This window comes from Equus caballus, chromosome 3 (genome assembly GCF_041296265.1).
Source record: "Equus caballus isolate H_3958 breed thoroughbred chromosome 3, TB-T2T, whole genome shotgun sequence".
In the NCBI taxonomy this organism is placed as follows: Eukaryota; Metazoa; Chordata; class Mammalia; order Perissodactyla; family Equidae; genus Equus; species Equus caballus.
Window position 1 is genome coordinate 85,843,358 of NC_091686.1, and position 27,103 is coordinate 85,870,460.

General features: G+C 39.6%; 1 protein-coding gene across 25 annotated transcripts in view; it reads right to left on the reverse strand.

Moving 5' to 3' along the window:
* Positions 1-2,808: 2,808 nt before the first annotated feature.
* The window catches only part of DCUN1D4 (defective in cullin neddylation 1 domain containing 4), a 78,845-nt gene continuing 54,550 nt past the window's right edge, over positions 2,809-27,103 (reverse strand). For 18 of the 25 annotated variants that reach the window (XM_005608781.4, XM_070263858.1, XM_023638106.2 and 15 more), the window contains 5 exons: positions 26,056-26,147; positions 18,213-18,321; positions 8,416-8,520; positions 6,229-6,331; positions 2,809-6,110 (listed from right to left, as the gene is read on the reverse strand). In XM_005608781.4, coding sequence (XP_005608838.1) covers positions 6,055-6,110; positions 6,229-6,331; positions 8,416-8,520; positions 18,213-18,321; positions 26,056-26,147 — 465 coding nt within the window. In that variant the 3' untranslated portion in view covers positions 2,809-6,054. Of the gene's footprint in view, positions 6,111-6,228; positions 6,332-8,415; positions 8,521-10,431; positions 10,492-18,212; positions 18,322-26,055; positions 26,148-27,103 lie in introns of all 25 variants that reach the window. The other 7 variants (XM_070263849.1, XM_070263852.1, XM_023638107.2 and 4 more) reach the window with 3 other exon arrangements.

Genomic DNA, 27,103 nt, shown 5'->3' on the forward strand with positions numbered 1-27,103 from the left:
ACTGGTAATGAGTACAGCTGCAGCTCCCTTTATCATCACACATTTATCCTAAGATTTCTAGAGAACACTAGTTTGAATTTCAGATATTCAAATTTAGGCATTTCTGAGACGTTGCTACTGGAAAGTGTCAGAGGAAGAAACAAACCCTCTTCAGCTTACTTTCTCCTTGCCAGGGTTCTTCACAATCCACACTCTTCAGAGAGTGATTGCAAAGGAATCTCTTTCAAAGGACTGAATACATTTCTTCAGAAGAGATTTACATTCCAAATGATGTTTTTAAAAATCTCCATTTAATTACTATGGTCCATTTTTGTTTTTCAGTTTCCAATTATTATTCTCAGCATAACCTACTTACTCACCATGATTTCTAAGCAGGTACTTCTGTACACGGGATGATTTTATTTTGTTCAGGCAACTGAACATAAATGTTAAGAACAAATTCCAGAGAGAGAAACGCCAAATGATTTTCTGCTGAATGTGCCAAAAGAAGTGGTGAGCGGGCCCTATCCGGGAATGTCTTCTGCCCTACAAGCTTAGCTAAGCAGACAGGGTCACAAAGTTCGATGTATTATTTCCTCAAGTGATAGTTTTTTTCTTTTCTAGCTATAACGAAGCTCCAAAGGCAATTCTTTTCTAAAGAAATCATAAAAGCTTTTCTCTCACCTTCTGCCTAAAAGTTGTTCATCACACCAGGATTTGAGGACAACGTTCAAATGACTCATTTCAGTATGATGTCACACACATTATAGCACCACAGAAAAAATGCCCTGCCTTCCTGTAGGTTCAAACAAATCCAGAAAAGTTGCTCTCCAGAAGTAGCTAATTTTCCTCCTCACTTTTTTTGCTTGCTGAGGAAGATTTGCTGAGTTAACATCTGTGCCAGTCTTCTTCTATTTTGTTTGTGAGTCACTGCCATAGCAGGGCTGCTGACGAGTGGTGTAGGTCCACTCCTGGGAACTGAACCCAGACTGCCAAAGCAGAGCACGCTGAACTTAACCACTAGGCCACAGGGCAGGCCCCTCCCTCCTCACTTCTTTAGCCCTGGGGCTGACCCAATGATCTGCCATTTTTCTCTGCAGGTAATGTTTTTCACTTTTTAGTTCACTTTCCTCTTCATCCCATTATTTCAAAAAGCTATCTTTAAAAATGCCTTTCCTTTGGAGCAATCTTTCTTGTTGTCCCCTTAGGGATGTCAGCTGCATTGTCCAGAGCAGGTGTTAGTGACTTGACCTCTCTCCAGTCTATCTTGTTCCAATTACATTGCTGGAGAACTTTTAATTCCTGTGAATTTTTATGTGGACTACAAGTCCTGCCTGGAGAATACATCTCACGTTCCTGTTTTCTTCTACTGGATAATGTGCCTCATGACTCTCTGTTTGTCATAGCCCGGGTTAAGAATTCCCTGTCCTAAGGTTTGTCACCTCCCACTCCTTTCTGTCAATTTAGGATTAAGCTTTTTCCTTTTTTAAAGATTGGCACCTGAGCTAACATCTATTGCCAATCTTTTTTTTCCTTCTTCTTCTTCTCCCCAAATCCCTCCAGTACATAGTTTTATATTTTTAGTTGTGGGTCCTTCTAGTTGTGGCATGTGGAATGCCACCTCAGCGTGGCCTGATGAGTGGTGCCATGTCCATGCCCAGGATCTGAACCAGCAAAACCCTGGGTGCCGAAGCAGAGCACGCAAACTTAACCACTTAGCCACGAGCTGGCCCCAGCTTTTTCCTTTATCTCCACCCACCATCCATTCCCAATCTTTGTGGGTGTCTGGAAGACCAGAGATTCTCTGGGTTTGATCCTCAGCTTTTGGCCCAAATTATAGTTGAAAGAACCACCTATATCACCAATTTAAACAATGTGCACCTGGATTCTGTTTTTTGGTCTCTGTTTTTTTTATCTCCTTTCCTGCTTTCAAGCTTCTAAAAATCTTTAAGTTGGTATCAGTCTTTCCTGGATTCTCTGATCTTTACATGAGGTTTCTCAGGTCTTGACAATTCTTTGCCAAACGGGAACTCTGTCTCTTGCTTCTGTCCATGTATGCTACCTGGGCATCCACTTGTCCACCAGCGGTCCTGCCATCAGGGAGCTGACATCTATGAAAGACCATTTCAGACCGTGGTAACCAGGGCTCACACACACCTACGGACTAACTGGGGGCAGCCCTGGAGGTAGTAAAAATGGTCATTTCTGCCTGGATCCAGGTACACGGTAAGTACTCAATTATTAGCTCAATGTTTAGAAATATATTAACATAGGATAGTAAATTTTTAATTTTCTTTTTTTTGTTGAGGAGTGTTTGTACTGTCTTTAATCATTAAAATACTGTATCTGGAAATGTTCTGGATTAAAAGAGACAAAAGTAGCACGATGACTAAATGCTATGCTTGTCCCTGGATTAAAAACAAAATAGCTATCAAGGACATTATTGGTACAAATGGGGAGATTTTAATCTGGCCCCATATTAGGTAATAGTATTAGATCAATTTTAAACCTCTTGAGTGTGATCACACAGTATTGTGGTTTTAAGAATGTCCTTGTTTCAAAAGATTAGGTGCGAAGTATCATAATGTAATTTACTCTCAGATGGTTCAGAAAAAAGTCTACCTATCTACAGAGAAAAGCACACACACACACACACACACTCTGAGGGGCACAGAAAACATGGCAAAACATTAACAACTGGAGAACCTAGGTGACAGGCATATGGGTGTTCCTTACACTGTTCCTACATGTTGCTCTGTAGCTTTGGAGCCACTTTAAGTGGTTGTCAAAGAAAAAGCCAGAGAAGAGAAGAAAGAATTCACAAATCAGTTCTGAAACCAAACACAAATACTTTTTATTTATGGGATATCATTTTACATCAATTCCATTAAAACCTAAAACCAGTTTGCTGTACTCAAGTTAGGTGGCATAACAGTATTTTAGTTAAGCTGGGAGTCACAGGACTTGCACACGTTTATGAATGTAATGCAAATACTGACGACACGAAGCATTCACAGTTACAGGTTACCTGCTGTTCATTTAACAGTAACCTCCAAGAGAAATTATTTTATGAAAAAAAGCAACCCACGTTTTGGTCTCATTTACAGACACCCAACATTTTAGTTGGTCAATGAATTCTATACATTTATTATACAACATATGAAAGAGTAAAAGATAAGGCTTACAGAGGTATTTTAGCAGTTGTAAGAATAAAAACCAAGGGCACAAACTAACTTTTAAAGCTTTCTGTATAAACTTCAAAAGCACTGTTAAAACGGATACTGAGAGGCAACAGAAATCTGTTGTTAAACCAGAATCTAGGGGTTTATCTAGTCAGATTTATAAAAACTTAATTCAGAGTTCATGCTTCAAAAAAGCTGCACGCAACATTACAGTGGGTGTTTATGGCAAATCAAATAATGAAATTTCTGACCTACCAAAGCAGTAAACATCAAAAGTTGTATTCCAATATGACAGAGTATTGCAATGTGAGTTCAAAACACAAGGGAAAGAGAGAGGGGGTGTAGACTCAGGTAATAAAAAAACCAGAGGAAGGCACCCTAATTTCTTTAACAGTAGCCAGTAAACAAGTGCTTAATGATCACTCAGTTGTAGGTAACTTAGGAATTTTTTAAGAAAAAGTATCTTATTACTCTGTCTGACCCCTTTTTTCTCCTCTTAAAAATAAATGCATAAAATCAAGAAAACCAAGGGCAAGCACTCTGCAGCCACAGAGGTTTATTTTTCAAGAGAGTTGAAAGATTATTTGGAGTTTTCCAAACATGCACATTTATCCCTTTGGAACCCTTACTTTCATATTGTGCATCATAAACTAGTTTTACTCGGATTGTCCTCCCATCATAGAAACGGTCACTGCAGATGAAACGCAGCAGTACCCCCGTAACAATCCTTTTATTTTAGGATGCACTGTGCTTAGTGGTTAAAAAATTCTCCAGTTTCTAACAATAACTTTTAAAATAATTTCACTATGATTTATATTTGCTTTCAACAAAACTATAGATCAAATTTAGGAACTGTTGCCTTTAAAGTGTGATTCTTTAACTTTATGGGATACTTCTGAAAACGAATCAAGTTCTCCACAGATTTGAACCTGCCTATGGCCAATCGCCCTTGGAAGCCACAGGCATCTGTCGCAACGGAACCCCTTTCAACACATCGGTCTCAAGTGCTGTGCTTGCCATCAACATCTTCTATTCTTTTCAGATATTGATTTGTGCAAACTGGTATGAATGTGTAAGGTGGAAGTGAGCCTACAATTCCTAAAGAAGGAATGATTAAGTATGCTTAATTACTACAGAGTTTTTCAAACTTCTGATTTATTTCACAGCAAACCAAACTTTTCTATTTGGTAGAAAAAGGAAGTAATTTCATTCTACCATATCATGATTTTGTATATGCACACACACTGTATATACATAGGAAATTTCTGTCTTTGGTGGTTCAGTTAGGGGAAAAAATAAAGAAAATCTGAACACTGTTAGCAAAGAAACTGTGAAATAGTGGTCACGAGTAGCATTGTCTGTGTGCTTTACTCATTTCATGCCTTTTAAAGGTTCACGTTTAATCCAAAAGTTTTTTTTGGCCATATTTTGAAATAATCCAAACCTCTTCCAATCATTCTATGTTCAATCATGAATCTTGCTGACAACTATAGCATTCACTTGTTCAAATGCACCATTAACTTTTTTACTTGGTTTAAATCATTAGACTTTTGTGTTTTCACAAAACTTTAGGGACTAAATTAGTCATTCAATAGCACCAGATAGTTGAGGGGAAAACATGTTATCTATACATTTCCTCAAGAAGGGTAAGGCAAGGAAAAAAAAAAAAAAGACATAAAATACAAACCTAAAAATACCATCTTGTTTACTCTCGCTTCCTCATCCACATAAATAATGGCTATCACCTTTCTGTACAAATTACTCAGGTGATGACGAGCGGCCCTCCAGGAAAGGTCCTAGCATGTAACAGAGTTAGCTCGCTGCTGGTGGTTTCGTGTCCACTGCCTGCAGTGGACATGCTGCCAGGAAAAGCCTAGCGTGAAAGAAACAAAAAAGGAAAACAAAACAAAACAAAACACCTCTCATTTATAGTATAGTTCTTTTTCCAAAAAACTAGAAAACTAGACACCATGAAAGCTTAACTCAAAATTCAAGCCACAACTAAAAGTGCTCTGCAGTTATAAATTGCCAGCAAACCATTAGGTTTTCACAGAGGAGGCAAAATAAATTTTACTTAGAATGGCGGAGAAAGCATCAGCAGACCAAACACTGACTAGAACAATGCAAAAGAAAAAAAAACACTAAAGAAAGTTTATAAGAGTTTAAAACCCATTTTAAAAAAGGTGCAATTTTACTTTGTTCATTTGTACCTATATTCAAACTACTACAGCGTTAACATTAGAAAATAAAAACCTATACCCTGCATGGTGGAAATGATTTGTGGCATGGTACATGTCTATAAGTTCAAATAATTATAACTTTCCTCATTTAAAAATGCTAACATTTAAGTAGACCAAATTATACTTGGCATATGCCTCTGAAAAGTTAAGACCCCACCCCCTTCCACAAGTTGGCCTCTTAAACAATAAGGTAAATTCTGGCAACATTTGCTTATGGTAACAGTTGTCTTGTTTTCTGAAATGCTACATTTGAGACCAAATAAAGCATAATTGGTTCATTTGAAAAAAGGGACTAGAAATATGCCACAAAAATTATTTTTACAATACATTTTTGCAGAAATAATCTCTAGGTGAAGCTTTTTCTTTTTATACACATATACAAAATTTAAACAGCAATATACACATAATCACAGTGAGGACGTTGGCAAATTCACCAATCTGTAGTGTAAATACAAACTGCAAAGCAGCCTTCCAAGAGAACAATGCTACACAGGAGGCAGAGCCGGCCCATTCAATCGCAAACACCAAAACGTCCCTGCAAAAGGGAGACAGTGCAAGAAAAGCAGCATGCGCTTGGATACAAACAGCAATTTATGGCTAATGGTTGACATAACTGTGGTAACAGTGACTCTCTCGCTGCTATGCATAAAGTCCTAGGACATCTGTTTGTCTTTATACCACTCCACAAACTCATCCAACAAAACCGGCCCTGGAGAGAAAGAGAGAGAGAGAGAGAACAACAGGGCTGTGAGGCTTCTCACAGGAGGAAGCTGTGCAAAATGTACAGTGAGGGGAAGAGTGAGTGAACACCCAGGACCAGTACTTACATGCTCCGTCTTCATCGTAGTTGCTGAGGTCAAGATTAATTGTTCTGCTAAATTCTAGCACATTGCACCACTGGTCTTTGTTAATAACTTTATATTTTGATTGCTGATGGAGGGAAAAGTAATATGAATTACTGACATGATCAACAAACGGTATGGTTTCAACTGCTGCATGAATCAACTTGAGAAAGTTCATGAAGGTTGACTCTTTCCATTTGAGGGGTGTTAAGCACCAATCTAGGAGAAGGGTGAGGGAGAGCAAGAGTAGAACTTACGATGACAATTTTCATTACAAAAATATTATAGGGGCTCAACACAAAATGACACGCACATAAAAGAAAAACAATTTTATATCCCTGGAAGTGAAATTTCTAGACTGCAAAAGCCCTTTTATATAAAATGGGGAGAATACCTTCTTCATAGAGATGCTGCAAGGATTCAAAGAGAGAATTCACATAATTTATCCAAAGCACTTCATTCAGTGCTTGGCTCAAAGTAAGTGCTAATGAAGAGCAGCTCCCATTAACCATCCCTGAAACGATCAGCACGCTCACTGTCCGTCGTCAGCTGAGGGTACGTGCAGCAGTGGGTGACACGACGAGAACCTCCTAAGTGCCTTAAGCACTCTCTGAACCAGCTGTTCTGGCCACTGACGAAAAGCACTGTTCTAATAATTCAGAATTTGAATTGGAACATAAAAGAAATCAGAAGTGCCATGGGGTATTTTTTGTATTTCTCTTAGACAAGAAATATGCCAGGTGTATATTTTAAAATACAGTATTCCTGTATAAAGATTTAAAAATAAAACCTAGATCCAACAATTTTAAATCCTAACCACTAAAATCAGGAACATTGGAAAATAATACAAGTACCTAAAAAGCAAAGAGTTGAGCCAGCGGTTTTAAGGATGCAAACATAAGAAAAGCCCAAATGAAAGGATTACTGTGCCCTTTTAAAAGAAAAATGCAAACCGATATAAAGAGAGAACAAAGCACAAACTACACGTTTAACTTTCTAAGCAACTAAAAGCAAAAACCAGTCATTGAAACAGTTGATGATGCTTCTGGAATTGTGTAGTAAAATTTGCTTTTGGCAAGGTCTTTCAGCTCAAGAATCCATGACACTCGGGCTCAAATTCTGCTAAACTCTCTGAGAACAAGAACTTATTTCTACTTATTTTCCAAATAAAGCTAACATTTCATGGGGTTGTCAGAGAAATCAAAACAGATCACGTGTAGATATGGATTATCATGTAAACAAATATTTCTTTTATGAAAACTAGTTTTTATATCTCTCTTCAGGAGTTCCAGTTAGGAATGTTACAAGTAATTTTTAATAGCAGTCCTCAAAGATTCACATATCAGTTGGAAGTTTTTCTGGACCATTACATAAAGTAAGTTGGAACAAAGACTATTTCAAGAGTGAAGCTGGAGTCGGGCTAAGGCCCAGGATTTTCTCAAAGACCCAACACCCTTATCCCTTCAAGCAAAGGGCATTTTTTAAGGGCTTTGGGGCTGGAGGGCAAGAAGCATGCCAGATATGACAACCCAAGTAACTCAAACTTAGAGCTCACACACTTTCAGGTCCTCTAGTATCACAGCGCATCAAAACCAGCTCCTCATAACCAGAGGCTCAAAATTTTTGATCATTAATACTTAAAGCAAACAAACAACAATGATGGCGTAAAGTGCTGGATTATTCCTAATACAAATACAAAGAAAATTTAAACTGAAGGAGATACTGTCAGGTGCCTAACACTTAGATTGATCTAGGTCCCCAAGTTACTTGGAGATAAGAGTACATAAGGATACATTAGAAACTAATTTTAGTAAGAAGGCAGATGGCTGTTTTTTAACTTTTGCTTAATAAAAGTGGAAATTCACCTACAGCCACAAAACAAAGTAAATTCTGTTTTACTACTGTTAGAGAGAGTAGGAAGTCTAAACCAAAGTCAAGCTTTTAAAGTGGGGACGAGAAAGGAAGGGACAGAGCTGCAGCTGTGTCTGACGTGTTCGTACGGGGGTTATGCAGCAAAACAGTAAATGCAAACACGGGGAAAACAGCAATGACGTCACCATTATTCCTATGGGCAGAAAAGCACAACAAACAGAAATTTACATAAAATTGTTACAGTATACTTGGTAGTTCTAAGCAAGCAAACATACATTCCATAAAATAACAATTTGGTACCTCTAAGAATTGGTGAAAAACTGGAAAAAGGGGCCAGATTTTTCCTAATAACAGTCCCAACATGCATTTGGCAGTGTTTATGTCTAGGCTGCGCTGGTCCTTTTCCTGTTTAACAAACAAAAACAAGGATGAGCCAGATGCCCCCAAATAATAAATTCCAATAATCCAAATTTCTATTTCACTTCAACAAGAAATTAGTAAACAGCTCATTTATCATACACCATAAAAACCCTGAATCAACACTAAGGTGGGAGAGGGCGAGTAGTCAAACACCACGGAAGGCTTAATGGTTTCAGTATTGTATAAATTTACTGTGAGAAAGATTCATGTCAATCGAATGATCACTCTAATGCAAAATCAATTAATGATGTAGTAAAAATATCTATTATTATTTCACGGGATAAATAAAAATCTATAACTCAATCATTTGCTGTTTGACATTTATGATAATTATCAAAATCATAATGGTTGACCCCAAAGCCCATAACTTAACTAACTAAAGTTAAAGGTTTTGATTTCCATGCTTAGGAATCAGGTTTTCTTAATAAAAATCATTTTCCCAACAATTTTATTTCACTGGTAAATGTTTTTCTTGTGCCTACAAATGTTGGAATTAAATTCAGCTCACAATAAACTGTTGGGGCTTTGGAGATTCTCTCCCAGTAAGAATTCATCCACCCACTCTGGGGGAAAGTAGTCTGTCCACCTATTACAGTCCTTCTTACCTTGGATTTGTTAGATGTGAAATCTCCTAGCAGACTACCCCTAACTAGTAGCCAAGTGAAAGACAACATTTCACAAGGAAACCAGAAAAGAAATCACATATGCAAAGCTAGCCTCCTCGTGGTATCAACTACAGTGGAAATTTACAAAAGTACTTTCCTATGAAGGGAGAAAGTGCCCGGCTATGCCCTGTGGGGTGGAATCTAAATGTTCACCAAATTAAGGGATGATGTTTTGACCACCACTGTCAGCCACATACGTAGCCCACACGTACCTCCCGACAAAATAAATTATGACCTCGAGGACTCTAACAGTGAAGTGTTCTTTAGTACACAGAGCATTTCTGGCCATGACACTGATTTTAAGAGTGAAGGACTTAAACAATACAGCAAATGTAAGGGCCTCACTCAACAACAGCAAACAAGGTAGATGAAGATACAGGAAGATGTGCGAAAGGTCTGTCTTTTGGTCACAGTCGTAAAGCTTAACGACTATTCATGAATAGATCAGGTCAGATGGCTCCGAGTCACCCTTCTCTGTTGCAGGCCACACAACTTAAGTCTGATGATGGCGGAAGTATCCCAGTTCCACAGTTCAAGGCAAACAGGTGGGGCTTCCGAATTTCCACAGGGTTCTCTGCCTGTCCCTTGGCCATGCAGACCGTCCTGCCCAGGGCTGCAGTACTCACTCCCATGGAGAGAAGGACAGCAGAAAAGGTGCTCTAGAGATTGCCCACTTTTTGCCAACCAAGCCTCATTGGTTTGTTGCATTTCATGGGCTCATACTTCTGGGATGCATTGTGCAAGCAAATGGAAAACTTCCTTTTACCCTGTAACATAGGTGTGGCAGACGGCAACAGCAAACCACACTATGAAGAAATCCACAAGAAAAATGAGTAAACTGTTGAAAACACATGTGGCACCACAGGACTGGGCCCAAGTTCATCTGTGGAACAACAGCTCACACAGCACTGGGCTGATGGCATGGGCACTCTGGAAAAGCTTTCCCTTTGAGGAGTTTATAATGCTTCACTAAACCTAAAATCGCTAGTCTTGCCTTGATACATATTATGCCTTCTTCCAACATCATCAATGCCTCTGTCCCCAGCACAATGGACATACACTAAAGTGACAAAAAAAAAGATACAAGGACCTGGACAGACTCTTTGCAACAATATAATCATCTGACAAACTGATGATCATGAAGGATTTCAATGCATGTGTTTGGCAGTGATGCCAAAACATGGAGGAAAGGCATCAGACTCACAGGACCGGAAAGCTGAACAGCACTCACTTACTCCTGCTCTGCAAGGGTGCCAGCCAGCAGCTCGCAATCACTAACACCATCTTCTGCCTAGCAAATAAGAGAAAGATATTATGGATGCACTCACGATCTTAACAGTGGCATCTCACTGATAACCAACATTGCCTGTGGGTGGATTTGAGGCCAAGTGCAAATGACCATAACTACAAACACTCGAAATTCCTGGGAACAGCACAGTTGAGAGATCCCACAGCAAACATCTACTAAACAGCAAAATGGAGATACGTCCAGGGGGTTGTCTGACAATGATCCTAATGGCATTCTCTGCAAAAGGTTCTCAATTAAAAGTGAAATGAATCTCCCAGGATGCTATGAAGCAGCCATCATCATAATGGGCATAAAAAAAAAATTACCTTAACAAATTCAAGGAGTACAGCAAAGACATCCAGAAGCTCCTCGCAAGAAATTAAAATAGTACACTGTCAACACTGACCCTGTGATCCTCTGCTCATGAAGCACCAAGGAGCAAGGGGCAGGTTTCTGCATCCCAAGGTTAGAATCTAAGCAGAAAGTACCTTGAGACAGTCAAGAGTCACTCAGCGTCCCCAGAAGGCCCATCAGGTTAAAGGAGAAGAAATGAGACTTTTCTCCCTGCCCACCTCTTGCCCCAAGATGCATAGATATGTATTTCATAAACTTTCATTTTCTAAAATAAGAAATTAAAAACAATTTTATTTTTCAAATAATAATAGAAGCTAAATAGGTTCTATACACCAAAGATGTACTAACCTCCTACAAAACACAACTAGATTCTGCCTGGTTATCTTTCTTAAACACAGATTTTAAAAGCAGTCACAGATGAGACCAGGCCTCTTAGTGGTACAGCTGTAAAACCAAAGGGTCCTACCCCAAATATTCCAACAAGTTATGTCCGCATATGGAATAAATGCCCTTCTCAAGCTAAAGACTAATAACAGCTAATGTAGAGCAGAGAATAATGAAGTTTTATTAAGGTATGATTTGAAGTTCTAATATGAAAAAAAAACCCAGTCCCTAAGACTGTTCCAGTATAGGTCTTCCTGTAAGATGTGAAAATCAAGCCCTTTTTTCCTTAAATGTCACAAGTGACTTCAGAAACAGTAACTGAAACAGAGCAGTTAAAGAGTTAATTGTAAACATAACTACAAAAATGAATCTTTAAACATCTAGGTTCCCAGATGCTCTATCAGAGGCCCCCAATGATTTCAGATGATCTATTTCCAATTTTCACCAAGTTTTAATAGCTTAAGACTTGTACGTGAAAAGTGAAACATTGAATTATTAAAAGTATAAAGGAAAAAGACCTCCAACAGCAGGAAAAAAATTCCTAAGATTTTTGAGAGCAACTAGTTGAACTCAAGAAATAGTACATAAGTGACCATGATTCACAAACATAAATGGTGACAATTGAGTCAGAAATTGGTAGGTGAAACCAAAAGGCCCGAACTGAAGACCTACGATACACATCACAGAATTCTCATTTGAGACCATAGGGATCACAAAAAATAAAGAAAATGCAGTCCTCCTTAACACAGCTACCTAGGTAAGCAAACATAAGTAAAAATAGCACCCAGGGACTCGAATCCTAATGTGGTTCAGTTTATAAAACTGAAAATATGCATAGACAATCAGGTTTTTGAACAGGAGCTGTTTTTTTTTTTTAATACACATTAAAAACAAGCAAAATGTCATAAAACTCAAGATTGTCCTCCCATTGGGAAAAATGAAACTAAGTAAGTGTGCTCTTAGAACTTACCCAGCATTAGTTTACAGACGACAATGTTTACAAGGCAATTAAGCTCAACTACTGACATTTCCTTTAAAACAAAAGAAAAAAATCTGCCAACAGGCACAGCCTTTCCCTGTCATTTTATTTGGCACAGATTCTATTACTGTTAAGTACTACTTAACGGGCGAAAAAAAGGCATTATTTGAAAGTTGACATTTGTAGACACCTAAGTAATAACAGTGAAGGATATTTGAAAAACTATTGCTAATTCTATGGGTAACTTTTATCGACAACCTAATCCGAGCCAGAAATTGTTCTAAGTGCCTTATCCTTAAACTCATTTAATACAACAACTCTGTTAGGATAACCATTATTAGAATCCCCAATTTATAAATAAGGAAACTGAGGCATAGGGAGTTAAATGACAGTCAACAAGTGGCAGAGCTGGGACTTGAACAAGGAAGTCAGACCCCAAGCCTGAGTGTGGACCATACATCACTTCCCTGAGAAGTAATGAGGAAGCAAGATTTAAATATTAAGAGACATATCGTCCAATTAGCGTTATAAATAACTGCTGAGCAAATCCGTGTGACTCCGCAGTAACTGAAGAGCAATCTTACGGACAAAACTGACAAGATTTTCAGGATAATGGACTTGTGATTAGACGACTATATATTCTTCCTACTTTTGTCTCACCCAGGCCCACCTTCTGTTTTCTTCATAATTTACAGTGAAAATATGAGAAAAAGTAGAGAGGGGTGTGTGTTGGGGGGCGGTGTGGAGAGGGAAACTAGACAGATACATTGGTTACGAAGTGAGAAACTGAGTCAAGCCAGAAGAGGAAGGGACTCAGACGGTCATGACAGATGTAGGCTGGAATCGGGCAGAATCCTCTGTTAACAGGGGCTGTTGAACACAAGACCCAGCAAAACCCTCCTCAGCGAGTTCTGTGAGTGACATCACTAACACTTCCACTTTAAATGGACATGACTCAGCTGCTGCTTTACTCAGAGGGAAGACGATGCCTCAGCGTTCACCTGTGTGACCTCCTACGTCTTCCTGAAACACCTCCTCAGAGGTGGCAAGTAAAAGCAGTGGCACCTACTGCTGGAAGAGTGAGCCAATCAAGGCACAGGCGGGGAGGACTGGCTCGTAACAGACTCACCCTCACATGACCGCCTCTCAGCACGAGGCCTCACCCACCCCCCCCACCCCGCCAGACCCGTGTCTGCTGCCTCCACACAACCACTTCTATTGCACAGACCTAGTACAACTCGTCAAGCCACGCTGTGGCAGCATACCACATAAAATAGAGGAAGATTGGCACAGATGCTAGGTCAGGGCCAATCTTCTTCACAAAAAAACAAAAACCAAATTAATCAATAGACTAGACCCAGAAATGACAGAGATGATGGAACCAGAAGACAAAATTGTTAAAAAACCTGTTATACACATGTTCTAGATGTTCATGAAGGTAAAAGAAAATAGTATCATGATGAGGAGAGAAACGGATATTAAAAAGACTCAAATGAAACTTCTAGAGATGAAAAATACAGTATTTGAAATGAAAAATACACTAAGATTAACAGCAGATTTGACACTGCAGAAGAAAATATTAGTATTAGAAGACATAGTAATAAATATTATCCAAAGGGAAACAGAAAGGAGGAAAAAATACAAAAAATTGAACATGGCATCATCAGTGGCCTGTGGGACAACATCAAGCACCTAACATAAGTACATCTGTAGTGTCAGAAGGAGGGCAGAGGGAGAGTAGAAAAAAATATTAGAAGAAATAAGAGCTGAAAATTTTCCCAACTTAATACAAACTATAAGTCCACAGATCTAAAAAACTCAACAAACCCCCACCAGAATAAAGATAAGGAAAATTCTGTCAAGGTATATCATAATCGACTTGCTGAAAAGCAGTGAAAAGAGAATAAAAGCAGTTACAAAACAAAACAAGACACTATCCAGAGGAATAATGAACACCAGACTTATCGTCAGAAACCACACACGACAGAAGACAACAGCTACCATTTAAGTACTGAAAGAATAAATGGTCATTCTAGAATCTTTTATCCAGAGAAGTATCTTCTAAATTGAAGGCAAAATAAAAGCTTAGAGAATTCATCACCAATACAGTTCTCTGTACTACGAGAAAAATTAAAGGAAATTTTTTAGCCAGAAGGCAAAGGATACAGACAGAAATCCGGATCTGCACAAAAGGAATAAAGAGAAAGAAATGGTATATATTTGGGTAAATATAAAAGATATTTTTGCCTATTTAAAGCAAAAATGATAATATATGCTACAGTCTGAATGTTTGTGTCCCCCTAAAATTCAGATGTAGAAATCCTACCCCGCAAGGTGACGGCATTAGGAGGTGGGGCCTTTAGAAGGTGATCAGGCCATGAGGGCAGAGCCCTCATGATTATGGATTAGCACCCTTATAAAGAGCTCTCCTCCCTCTGCCATGTGAGGCCACACCGAAAAGACAGCCACCTGGGAAGGGAGCCCTCACCACACACCTAATCTGCCGGCACCTGGATCTTGGACTTCCCAGCCTCCAGAACCGTGAGAAATAAATTTCTGTTAATTATGAGCTACATAGACTCTGGTATTTTGTTACAGCAGCCTGAATAGACTAAGACAATATATTGTGAAATTTATAGCAAATATGTAAGTAAAATATACGACAACAAGCAAAAAGTATGGGAGGGCAAAATGAAAGTACACTGTTGTAAAGGTTCTTGCATTGTATGTGAAGCAGTATAAGATTATTTGCAGACAGACTGTGATATTTAAAGATGTATACTGGAAAGCCTAGAGAACCACAAGAAAATTAAACTGCTAATAAGGCAACAGAGGAATGGAATGATTAAAATGGAATCATTTAAAAAAAACTCAATCCAAAAGAAGTCATAAAAAGAAGAAAAGAGGAACAAAAACAGATGGGACAAACGGGAAAAAATAGCAAAATAGGAGATTAAACTTAACAATACCAATAGTTACATTAAAAGTAAACGGTTTAAGCAGCCCAATTAAGATAGATACTGTCAGACCCAACTATATGCTCTCTATAAGAAACCCACTTCAAATATAAAGACACAAGTAGTTTTAAAATAAAAGGATGGAAAAAGACATATGCAGACTCAATCAAAAGAAAGTAGGAATGGCTATATTTGTATCAGACAAAGTAGACTTCAAAACAAGGAACACTACCAGAGATAAAGACGTTTCATAACGCTAAAGGGTCAATTCTTCAAGAGGACATAACAACGGTAAGTGTATCTAAATCCAAATATCCATGCTTCAAAAATACATGAAACAAAAAAAATGACAGAAGTGACAGGAGAAACAATTATAGTTGGAGAGTTCCACATTCCTCTCTCAGTAACTGGGAGAACAGTGGGCAGAAATCAATAAGGACAGAGGAGAACAACCAACCTGACGTGACTGACATTTATAACACACTCCACTGAACAGCAGCAGAACACTCACTCTTCGCAGGTACGCATAAAATGTCCATCACAGCAGGCCATAGCCTGGACCATGAATCAAGACTCTACACATTTAAGGGGACTGCAATTATACACGGTACGTTCTCTGACCACAATGGAATTATACTAGGTATCAATAATAGAAGATTACTTGGAAAATCCTAAATACTTGGAAAATAACACAAACAACACATTTCTAAATGACAAATCGGTCAAAAAAGAAATCACAAGGGAAACTGGAAGATATTTTGAACTGAATCCAAATGAACACAACATCTCAAAACTTGTGGGATACAGCTAAACAAAACAAAGGATTCAGTCACAAATTTACCTTAGAGCATATCTCAGCTGAACTGAATCTATGCGGCAGTGATTAACTGTGGGTGGTTATTCATCCTTACATAAAAGGGCTTAATTCACTGGTACTTGTTGATACTCTCCTTAAAAGCAAAGAACTCTGCTGGCTGCTACTAGGGATATGAAGAAAGAAAACACGTAGTCCCTTAATCTGCTACAAAAAATTAAGGCCTGTGCCAAACTCCAAAGGCAAGCTAGAGGGGACGTGAGGGCTATGTAAGAGTGTCCTCTGGGACAGGAGGAACCGGGAGACTGTGTGAAAAGTGGGAGCATGTGGCTTGGGCCCAGAAGCCTGACGCTGGAGAGAGCTGTGGGAGTACAAACAGGGCTCCAGGGAGAGGTCCAGCATGACAAAAGGCAGGCGGCAGGCTCAGTCAACAGCTAATCTGACTTCACCACAGTACAGGCATCGGGTGGGAGAGGAAGCTTGGGACTCGACGTGAGGGTCTGGAGTGACCTGCAGACTGGACGCGGCGCCAGAACCTGGGTTTGAGTCCTGGATCTCCTGTTGATTAACAATGTGACCATGGTCCAATTTCTCCACTTCTCAGAGGCTCACTTTCCTGCTCTGTGAAGCAGACTGAAACAGTCCCTGTCTGTCACTCACAGTTGTGGTGGGAACAGTCGTACCGTCCACATGGTAGAGCACTATGTTAATATGAAGGAAGTGGGACTGGAGGCTTCGTGAGCGTGAAGGTGGCCGAGTGATCCTGGGGCTGAAGGCAGGTGAACGATGCCCCACCAATGGGAACGCTGGATGAGAAGCGAATGGATGTGGAAAGAAGGCTACCATAGCAGGGGACTCAGGAGGCAAAAAGGGCCTTGAGAAGGCAGGGCTGTGGTGAAAGCACCAAGAAAGAAAGGACCAAAGGAGCCCTTGCAAGATGGTGGCTGACCAAGAAGGGGATGGAAAGCCATGGGCCAGGAAAATGGAACCTGGCTCCAACGCAGCAGTTACAGGGGAAATTTGACCTCCAAACAGGGAAGTTAGAAAATAGGGCTCTTTTTGGTGAAAAGGTATAATGCTTCTAAACTAACTTTCACCCATACAATAAGAAATAGCTGACTGTGAGAGGAAAAAATCTCATGTAATAAAGTATTTATCCTAGAGACTACAGATCTATTCTAAAAGCATCTGGCAAATAACTTCTATATACAATTACACAAATGCCATTTAGTAAAACACTGTACCTGAATTTCACCTTATCATCTCTAACATCTATAAATTCTCATGCAAGTTGTGATTTTATCTGAAGGTTGTGACAAGGCAAAAAGTCACGAATGAGGACAGCACAGAGAACTACTAATGTTGTTGGAGATGCAGCAGAATTCACCACCGAATAAACCTTTGCTGAACTAGCAGAGCCAAAGCAGGTAAAAAGTGAAAAACATCAGCATGGTGGTAGACAAAAAAAATCATTTGCCACTGAGTTCTCTGCTTAAAAAAAAAAAATCACTAAAAAATGCAATCAATCAAGAAAGCCTAGTCACCTGAGTCCACCAAACACACAAACATGAGAAGCCCATTCCTGAATAAAGTGCAGCTGCGGGGCTGTGGACTGTGTGGGAAGGAAGCAATGCCAACGGGTGCCTTCCAATTCACTACCTATGGTGACCAGGCTGAAAAGACTGTATTTCACTCCAACAGAACCACTGTCACATATTTGGACCCTGCTCACTACGTGACAAACAAGATGATCACCTTTCAAAATGATGATTAGAACCTGTTTGAATAATGTTCACTGAAATTAGCTTAGGTTTGAAAATGATTTCCAAATGCGGTATAGCACCCAAAGTGAAACCGGATTAGATCTGATTAGCTTATTCCAATAAACTCAACGGGTGAAGGTCTGTTGTTTTGTGAGAAGGAAAAGCTTTCCCAGGCTTATCTAAGAGACATTGAGAACCCTGCCTACGACATGCCTATTTACAAATTACTTCTGAGCCAATCCCAAGAGCTATTAAAGGTCTGCCACTACACCTTTTTGCTTAACATACTACATTTTTGCCCAGGATCAGAGTTAGCTGAGAAAGCGTACATGTATACAAAGAAATTCTAACTAGCATCCTGGGAGTAACTTATTCAACTTCTTTGGCTGTACCATGTAAAAACCAACCTTAAATGGCAGTAAAGAAGGGGAGGGGGGGCAGGGACACATCTGGATAGGCTCCAGAGAACTCACCCGTGCAAAGTCAAACGCATATCTGTAAATAAGTTTAAAGTTTGTAGAATCATTTAATAATGATCTTAAGTAATCCAAAGTATTTCTGAGTTTTTCTGTTGTATCACATCTAGAAAAACAGAATAAAGGTAAATTATAACCTGAGTTTTTTCCTTAATTGGACACACAACACCAAAAGACAGAATAAAACCCTGAGGCCACAATGACCTATTTTTTCCTACACTTTTTATTTTAAAAAATTGCCAATGTACACAAAAGTTGAAAGAATAGTAAATAAGCATCCAAATACCCACCCCTCCATTCATAAGGAACCTTCCCACATTGTGCTCTTTCACATAGGTGTGCTTTTTCCGTGTACCATTTCAAAGTAAGTTGCAAATACAGTGACCCTTCACCCCAAAACACTTAATACCATTATCATTCTTAATACTGTATCAACGTTAACTTTCTTAGCTAATATACAACTTACATGCAAATATCTCAATTGTTTCCCCAATTTTCCTTATAGCTGCTGTTTTTTTTCAATCCAGGATCCAACCAAGACTCATGCATTGCTCTTAGTTGAGATGTCTCCTTAGTCTCAAGAAGGGTGTCCCATCTTTTTTCTGTCTCTCTTGACAATGTCAATTTTGAATCTCAATTTGTCAGATAATTTCCCTATAATTCTATTTAGGTTAAATATTTTTGACAGGAACGCTACACGTGATGTGCTTTCTCAGTGGCCCCGACGAGGCTCATAACATCAGTCCGTCCCATTATTGGTGATATTAAGTTGATTCACTTGATTAAGGCAGTGTCCACCAGATTCTCCAGCTAAAGGTACTTTTCCCCCTTTGAAACAGTACATAATCTTGAGACTGCGACTATCCTGTTCCTCAATAACCTTCAGCCAGTGGTTTTAGCATCCATTGATGATACCTGCCTGAACCGACTTTACATTTGAAGATGCACAACGGTGGTTTTTCTAACTCTATCATGCCTTTTAAATTTATTGGCTGAATTCTTCTATAAAAAAGAGCTGTACTAACTATCTTTATTATTTTCTGGACTGAAGGAGTTTTGCTTTTTATTCCATGTTATAATGCTACTGTATTTATTCTTTTTGATGTAAAAATTGTCCTCATTTGGGCAGTGGATCCTTCAGGCTGACTCCAGTGTCCTTGTGACATGTCCCCATCGGTCTTTGAGCATGTCCTTGCTTCTGGCACAAGATACTCCAGCTCACCTTGTACTCACCCCACCCTAGACTTGAAATCAGCTATTTCTCCAGGGAGTCCTGCTGATGATAACCTACTTTTTTTTTTTTTTTTTGAGGAAGATTAGCCCTGAGCTAACATCCACTGCCAATCCTCCTCTTTTTCACTGAGGAAGATTGGCCCTGAGCTAACACCTATGTCCATCTTCCTCTACTTTATATGTGGGATGCCTGCCTCAGCATGGCTTGATAAGCAGGGTATAAGTCCATGCCCAGGATCTGAACCAGTGAACCCCAGGCCACTGAAGCAGAGCACACGAACTTAAACGCTACACCACCAGGCCGGTCTCTGATGATAACCTATTTTTAGAGGTAAGTGACACACTGTTTATTTTTCCTAAGAAAGTAGACTAACTGGGTTTTTTTTTCCTTTGCTGAAGAAGATTTGCCCTGAGCTAACATCTGTTGCCAATCTTCCTCTTTTTGTATGTGAGCCACCACCACAGCATGGCCACTGACAGATGAGTGGTGTAGGTCTGCACCTGGGAACCGAACCTGGGCCACCGAAGCAGAGCATGCCAAACTTAACCACTAGGCCACCTTGGCTGGCCCACTAATTGGTTATTTTTACAAACTGATTTTTCATTCTTAATATCTAGTCCTTAAAAATGAGAACCAAGAGTTACCATTTTTGCCAGCAATATTAAAGCTTCTCAATGTTGGATGTGTTTCCTTATATTTCTCTGGAGAGCTTTTACCTACTACTAAGTATAAATAATATCTATTACAAGTATTATCAACATAAATATTTTATATACTTTATAAACTAAAATATGATTCAAAATAGAGCACATTGATCTATTTTTAGCAATAAATTTGCAAAAGCTTCTTTTTTGTAGCTAACTACAAAATAGTCCCCATGATCTAGTGAGATGATAAAATATCTAAAAGCCAAAATTAGAGTAAATGATTCATTTCTATGAGTCTATAACAATTTAGAATGTCCTTTATTTCTTCCTGATGTTTGAAAACTAAAACAGATTAAAATTAGGGGCCGGCCCCGTGGTGTAGTGGTCAAGTTCAGCACACTCCACTTCGGCAGCCCGGGTTGGAGGATGTGGATCTCAGGGGTGGACCTACATCACTTGTCAGCCGTGCTGTGGCGGTGACCCACATCTAAAGTGGAGGAAGACTGGCACAGATGTTTGCTCAGAGAGAATCTTTTCAAGCAAAGTTAAAAAGGGGAAGATTGGCAACAGATGTTAGCTCAGGGCTAATATTCCTCAGTGAAAAAGAAAAAAAAAGATTAAAATTAGACTATTTTAGAAGTCAGAAAAGCCTTCTTTAAGGGACTGACATGTAAGCTGAGAGCTGAAAGATAAGCAGAAACTACATGTTTTTGGAGGGGAGGGCTTTCCAGATAAAAGGAACAGCATGGGCAAAGGCCCAGTGGCAGAAGGGAGCATGGCAAGTCCAAACACTAAAACAAAACCCCTAAGACTAGACTGGGTAGAATAAGAGGGGAAGTGGTACAAGATGAGGCTGAAATGGAGGTGGGGCCAGACCATAAAGGGTTTTTGTGGCCCACAGTGTTTTGCTTTTTCACTGAATCTTAGAAACAATGAAAGCCACCTTTTACCAGGGAAGAGACCACAATCAGGCTTGCATCTTGAAAAGCTCGTTTTGGATCTCCCTGGAGAGGGGTCTGGGGAAGGAAAAAAAGAGATACTGAAGCCTAGTTAGAGATCTAGGGCTTAAATCCAAATGAAGGGTGATGGAGGGTAGGAAAATACACAGGAAGACAGTAAGTGGGAGTCGGGGCACAGGAGTGAGAGCCCCGCTTACTTTGCATTGGGCACTCTGCTGTATGGTTTGATTTTTTTTTTACCATGTATAAAACTAATAATAATTTATTAAAAATAATATGGGGGAGGGTCAAAGAGGAGGGAAATCAGCTAACTCAAAACCATATAAGGCCCAGGTCCCTGATCTTCACTGGAAAGGAAGGTCAAGGGCCAAAGTGACAGGAATTGGCCAGATTTTGGCCGGCGGTCCAGTTTAGCCCTGCCCAATGAGAGGAAGAAGAGCAGCTGTTCGTTTCAGCAGACTCAAGAGCAGGAACCACTCATTTAGATAACCACTACAGAGCTAAAAGAAAATAAAGTAGCTGCAAGTCTTTGGGTAGAGCTGCAAGGGAAAATGTGAAGTTCTACAGCACGCCTGGGAGTGAGTCCAGCCATCCTGGCAAAAGATGTGCCTGTGTTTGAAAGACGCTCAGAGATCTCATCTGGAGTGTAGGAAACTAACAGTTCTCAATGTTTTAAGCATAAAATGCACAAAGTAACAGTTCACTTCCTGTATCTACTAAGGATGGTTACATGGGTTAGAGCTAATATTGTCAATAAAGAGTTTGATCTGCTTTAAAAGGGGCCCTGGACTAACCCCCATTAGGGAAACAGGCCTCTGAGTCACCCAGTCTGAACCATATGCTGCCATCTAGTGGCCACTCCACAAGAACATCTGCAGAGGGACTCGGTTCTAACAAAGCGCCCGGGAACAAACAGGCTGGAGAAGTTTAGGCGAGCAGCCTGACTTTTCAGAAAGCAGCCACATCTTCCCCTGCTTCCCCCTGCTTTTCTGTGTACCATATATGAGGAAACTCACAGAAGTCGTACAGTGACAGTGCCACACCGCTAAGGAGCATCACTTCCCAAAACAAGATGAGCTCATAGTGTGGGATCATTTCTTATTAGAGTTCTGCTGCTCTAACAGATTTAGATGCAAGAGAAATCAGGACAATAGTCCTCAAACCAGATCAAGTCAGATGAGAGGCAGTTCTCCCCCATTACCCAGGGGACCCTCCTTTCCTCACTTAATCAAACGTATTTTTCCAGCCCATCATCAGTTCTATGCAGTTAGCTATAACTCTAAACACACGTGTTTTGCTTTCTTTAGCTTAAACTTCCTTATAAGCTTAATTCATCAGACATAAACTTAAATTCACATGCTGGAATGAGGCAATAAACCAAATAGTCAATGAAAACAAGAGCTGGGTTTGGGGTGGCCCCGTGGTCTAGTGGTTAAGTTTGGCGCGCTCCACTTCAGCAGCCTGGGTGTGTGGGTTTGGATCCCACGCATGGACCTACACCACTTGTCAGCCGTGCTGTGGCAGCAACCCCCATATAAAGTAGAGCAAGACTGGCACAGATGTTAGCTCAGGGCTAATCTTCCTCAGCAAACAAAATAAACAACAACAACAAAAACGAGCTGTGCCTTCTCTGACTGAGAATGGTCTAGGGAGCTTGGGGATGGATGTTCCCTACCAGCTGCTGTCACTTCTCCAACATGCTCACAAACACCAGCCTTGGACAGGCCATGCACACAGCTCCTATAGACAGCGTCAAGGAGAGTGAGCTCTGAGTGCCCAGGTGTAAGCCACATTTCACCACTTCACCTTCCTGGTTTTAGAGACACTACCAAAGACACCCAGGAAGTGGCAGAACTGATTCAAAAGTCTGGTTCCAAAACCCATGGGCTCTCCATTTCTAGCACACTCCCATTGGATTGTAACTTTTTTTTTTTTAACTTTTTCTTTTGCTGAGGAATGTTCACCCTGAGTTAACATCTGTCACCAGTCCACCTCTATTTTGTATGTGGGTCACTGCCATAGCATGGTTACCAACAAGTGGTGTAGGTCCATGCCCGGGAACCAAACCCGGGCCACTGAAGTGGGGCATGCCAAACTTAACCACTATGCCATGGTGCCGGTCCCAAAACTTAACATTTTAATCAAATGTACTAAAATATACAAGCACAGGTTTTGTCACATACATTTTATCTGTAATTTGGGTCCATTTCACTGGGCAGGTTTAATAAAACCAAAAATGAGCAAAAACAAAATAGAAGACAAAACAGATAATTCAGAAGATGGACTACTTTCCATCTTTAGAGCATATAAATAATCAGCCTCTTGAGTATTCTTATTTATTGGGTGCACGTACCTTACAAATACAGTACCTATTTAGTCAATTCAAGGAGCTAAAGAGAACTGACCTTATTACTTTGGGATCTTTTGCCTGAACATTGCTTCCAAGCCCCTGACCCAAACAAGACTTTATCTTATTCGTGGGTTTTGTTTCCCAGGACCTAGAATACATCATTGCCATTCAAATATTTGCTGAACAAATGACGAATCGAGGGAGGCTGAAAGGAGAGGGGGCCAGGTTCTTAAAATTTGAAGTTGGACTATTTTTAAAACTACAAAGAACCTTAAAGGTTATTCTGAGTAATTATCTCCACCTCATGGATGAGGGAACCAATCTCAGAACTTTATATTACAAAAAGGAAGCAGATTCCTCAATGCCTTTCCAGTGGATCCGGATTGTCACTACAGCCTGAATCAAGGACCAAGGACCAAGTGGCAGCATTCTATTGGAACTCACCTGCCACCACCTGTGTCACACAAAGTGGCAAGCAGAGTTCTCAACACAGAGCCTGCAGAGTGTGTCACCCTCCCCCCGCCCAGAATGAGACGTGGACCTCTCCCAGGAAACCACATATTTCACTTCCCAAGAGATATGGCCCTCAAAACACATGGGCAAGGCCTGGCATCATGCGACATTCTTTTGTAAAGACAAATGTAAAGAGTCTAGAAGTATACAAAACTGGACATTATACTCTGTTAAGGCAAATAAAAATACGCCTGAAAAAATATTAACGGTGCCTCTTCCAAAGCCTTGAAATAAAATTTTGATATAGCATTCATCATTAAAAGGACGCTTAAAAAGAGCAGCCATCATGTGCTTTATTTGGAAAGCAACAAAGAAAGGTAGAGAGGAACACAATGCAAGAGTTACGACACTTAAAATCATAAGATGTTCCCCAACATGAGAAACACAATCTTAAAGAGATTTCAGAGACTCAACCCTAAAATTCTAGAGCACGCTGCAAGGAAAGTGCATTTGTAAAAGGGTGACTTGGCTTTTCCCCAAAACATTTGCCATCAGACAATAGTTGTTAGAGGAAGAATGTGACTTAAGAACCAGAAGCCTCGAGTTTTCTTCCCATCTCTGCCAGTTACTTTCACAAACCACACATCCCCTCTGAGCCTCAGTTTCCTCATTTGTAAAACGTGCAGGATAAAGCCAGATCTGTCCTCCTTACAAGGTAGCCACAAGGCTCAAATGGGAGAACAGTGAACAGGCTGTACACACTACCAAAGCAAAATGCAAATAAAGCATTATTGCCAATAACAAAAACAGACAATGGTACTAAAAGCTGACAAATTCCAAAATTACTTAAACAAAACCAGAAAACCTTGTCAACTCTAATTTTAATCCAGTAAAAATCAAAGTCTATTATTCCTAGTTAAAATGAAAAGAAAAAGAGAAGTCACTCCAAGTACTTCAGATCAAAGTTAAGAATCAGCACTTCGTCTTCCAGTAGCATTTGAAATGTTCGGTCGTCCACCTCAACTGTGTCCTTCAATGCATAACAGAATAACAACGTATGTTTTCTTGCATGAAACTCTTAGCAAACACACACACACATACACACACACACACATACACACACACGTATGCAAGCACAAAGTGAACACATAAAACCACTATTTTTTTTTTATTCTGGGCCAGGTAATACAAACAGAATTTTTATTATTATCATTATTATTATTATTATTATTATTTTTGGTGAGGAAGACTGCCCTGAGCTAACATCTGTGCCAATCCTCCTCTATTTTATATGTGGATGCCACCACAGCATGGCTTGATGAGTGATGTGTAGGTCTGCACCCAGGATCTGAACCCACAAACCCCAGGCTGCCGAAATAGAGCACACGAACCCAACCACTATACTGCCAGGCTGGCCCCTCATTATTATTATTATTTTTTTTTTTTTTTGAACACTAGAGTAATGAAGTTTCAATTTTGTACAAAGCTAAAATCAGAATATATAAAATAGAAGATATCAAATATTTTCACTTACAAGTTATACTTTATTCAATTTTTTCTCACTAACTATATACCAGATGCTAATAAGCCTTTGCTTTTTAAGCTCTAATCCTGTGCTTTCCAATACAGTAGCCACTAGATACACGTGGCTACTGAGCACTTGAAAGGCAGCTAATGCAAATTGAGATGCACCATAAATGTAAAATATACACCAGATTTTTAAGATTTAATATGAAAAAAGAATGTGAAATAGTTCACTGATTTTAAAAATACTGATTACATGTTGGAATGATAGAATTTTTGGTTAAATATAATAAAATTAATTTTAGCTGTTTCTTTTTACTGTTTTTAATGTGGCTATTAGAAAATTTCACATTACATATGTGGCCCACATATATGAGAAATGGTTGGTCTATTTCTATTGAGCAGAGGTGCTCTAGAACAGTAAAATAAAACAACACACATTACATAAAAACTTTAATTGCTAAAATTCATCCACAATAGCCCTCCTCATCATACAAAAACAAGGCCTGGTCTTTATACCTATGGCCACCACAGGTGAAGCCTGCCCATCACCTGGCTTTCCTCCAGCCATCCACTGCAGGCTTGCTGAGATTCAGGGAGGAGGCAGCCAGCTGGGGAGAGCAGGGACCGCGCCCCCCCACCCTCGACCGCCCAGCGCAGCCTCAGGACTTACTGTAGAGAAGTCATTCCTTTTAACCATTCCTGTAGAGTAAAATAACCCATGTTCTGTGCATCCAATTTCCAAGCTAGGACAAGCATAACTACCTGTTTAAAAAATAATAAAAAAAACCAGAAAGACAGTCAAATCAGAATCACAGATCTCAGGATTGAAACATTAACATCTGGCCAAATGCTTTCTGTTCACGGTGGTTTGGTCACTGAAGTATGAACAGGGTTATCTCAAACATGAGTTCTAGTTTGGTAAACATCTAAAAGTTTGATAATTCAGTCCGTTGACAAGGGTCTGGAGAAACAAGAATTCTTATGACGCACGATGGAGGAAGTATAAAGTGACGAACCTCTACAGAAGGCAATTTTGCAATATCTATCAAAATCAGAATGAGCTCTTGACTCCACAATTCCACCTATGGCAAGTTATCTTGTAGACATACCTGCACATGCACACGAAGATGTGTATTTAACAAGATTTACTGCAGGACTATTTGTAGTAGTAAAAGATTAGAAACAACCAAACATCTATTAATGAGGAATTAGTTAAATACTTCTTTGCTGAATACATCCCACACAAGGAATACTATGCCACCATTAAGACAAATGAAGCAGAGCTATAGGTACTGAGGGAACAGCCTCAAAGATTTAAGTGAAAAGAACAAGGTGCAGAACAGTGTTAAAAAATAAAAAGGTGGGGGGAAAAAAAGTGGATTGTACTTATATTGTATTGTGTTGTATCACTGTGATTTTCCTGTAAGTGAAGTATTTTCCCATCAATCATTCTTGGAATAATGGAACGGTTCTCACTGATATAACATGAAGGTTTTAACCTTTTACTCAAAATTATTTTTGTGCCAAAAGGGGTGAGGCATATTCATCTTTCTTCAATAAAAATACCTATGTGGCTACTAAAAATAAGAATAAAAATAAAATAAAAAGGTGGATGATGGGACATATGCAGTGAAGTTGTACGACAATTACATTAATGTTTGTGAACTCATCTATATACACTGGGGGAAATTACTTTAAAGTAGGCCAACATTCCACTT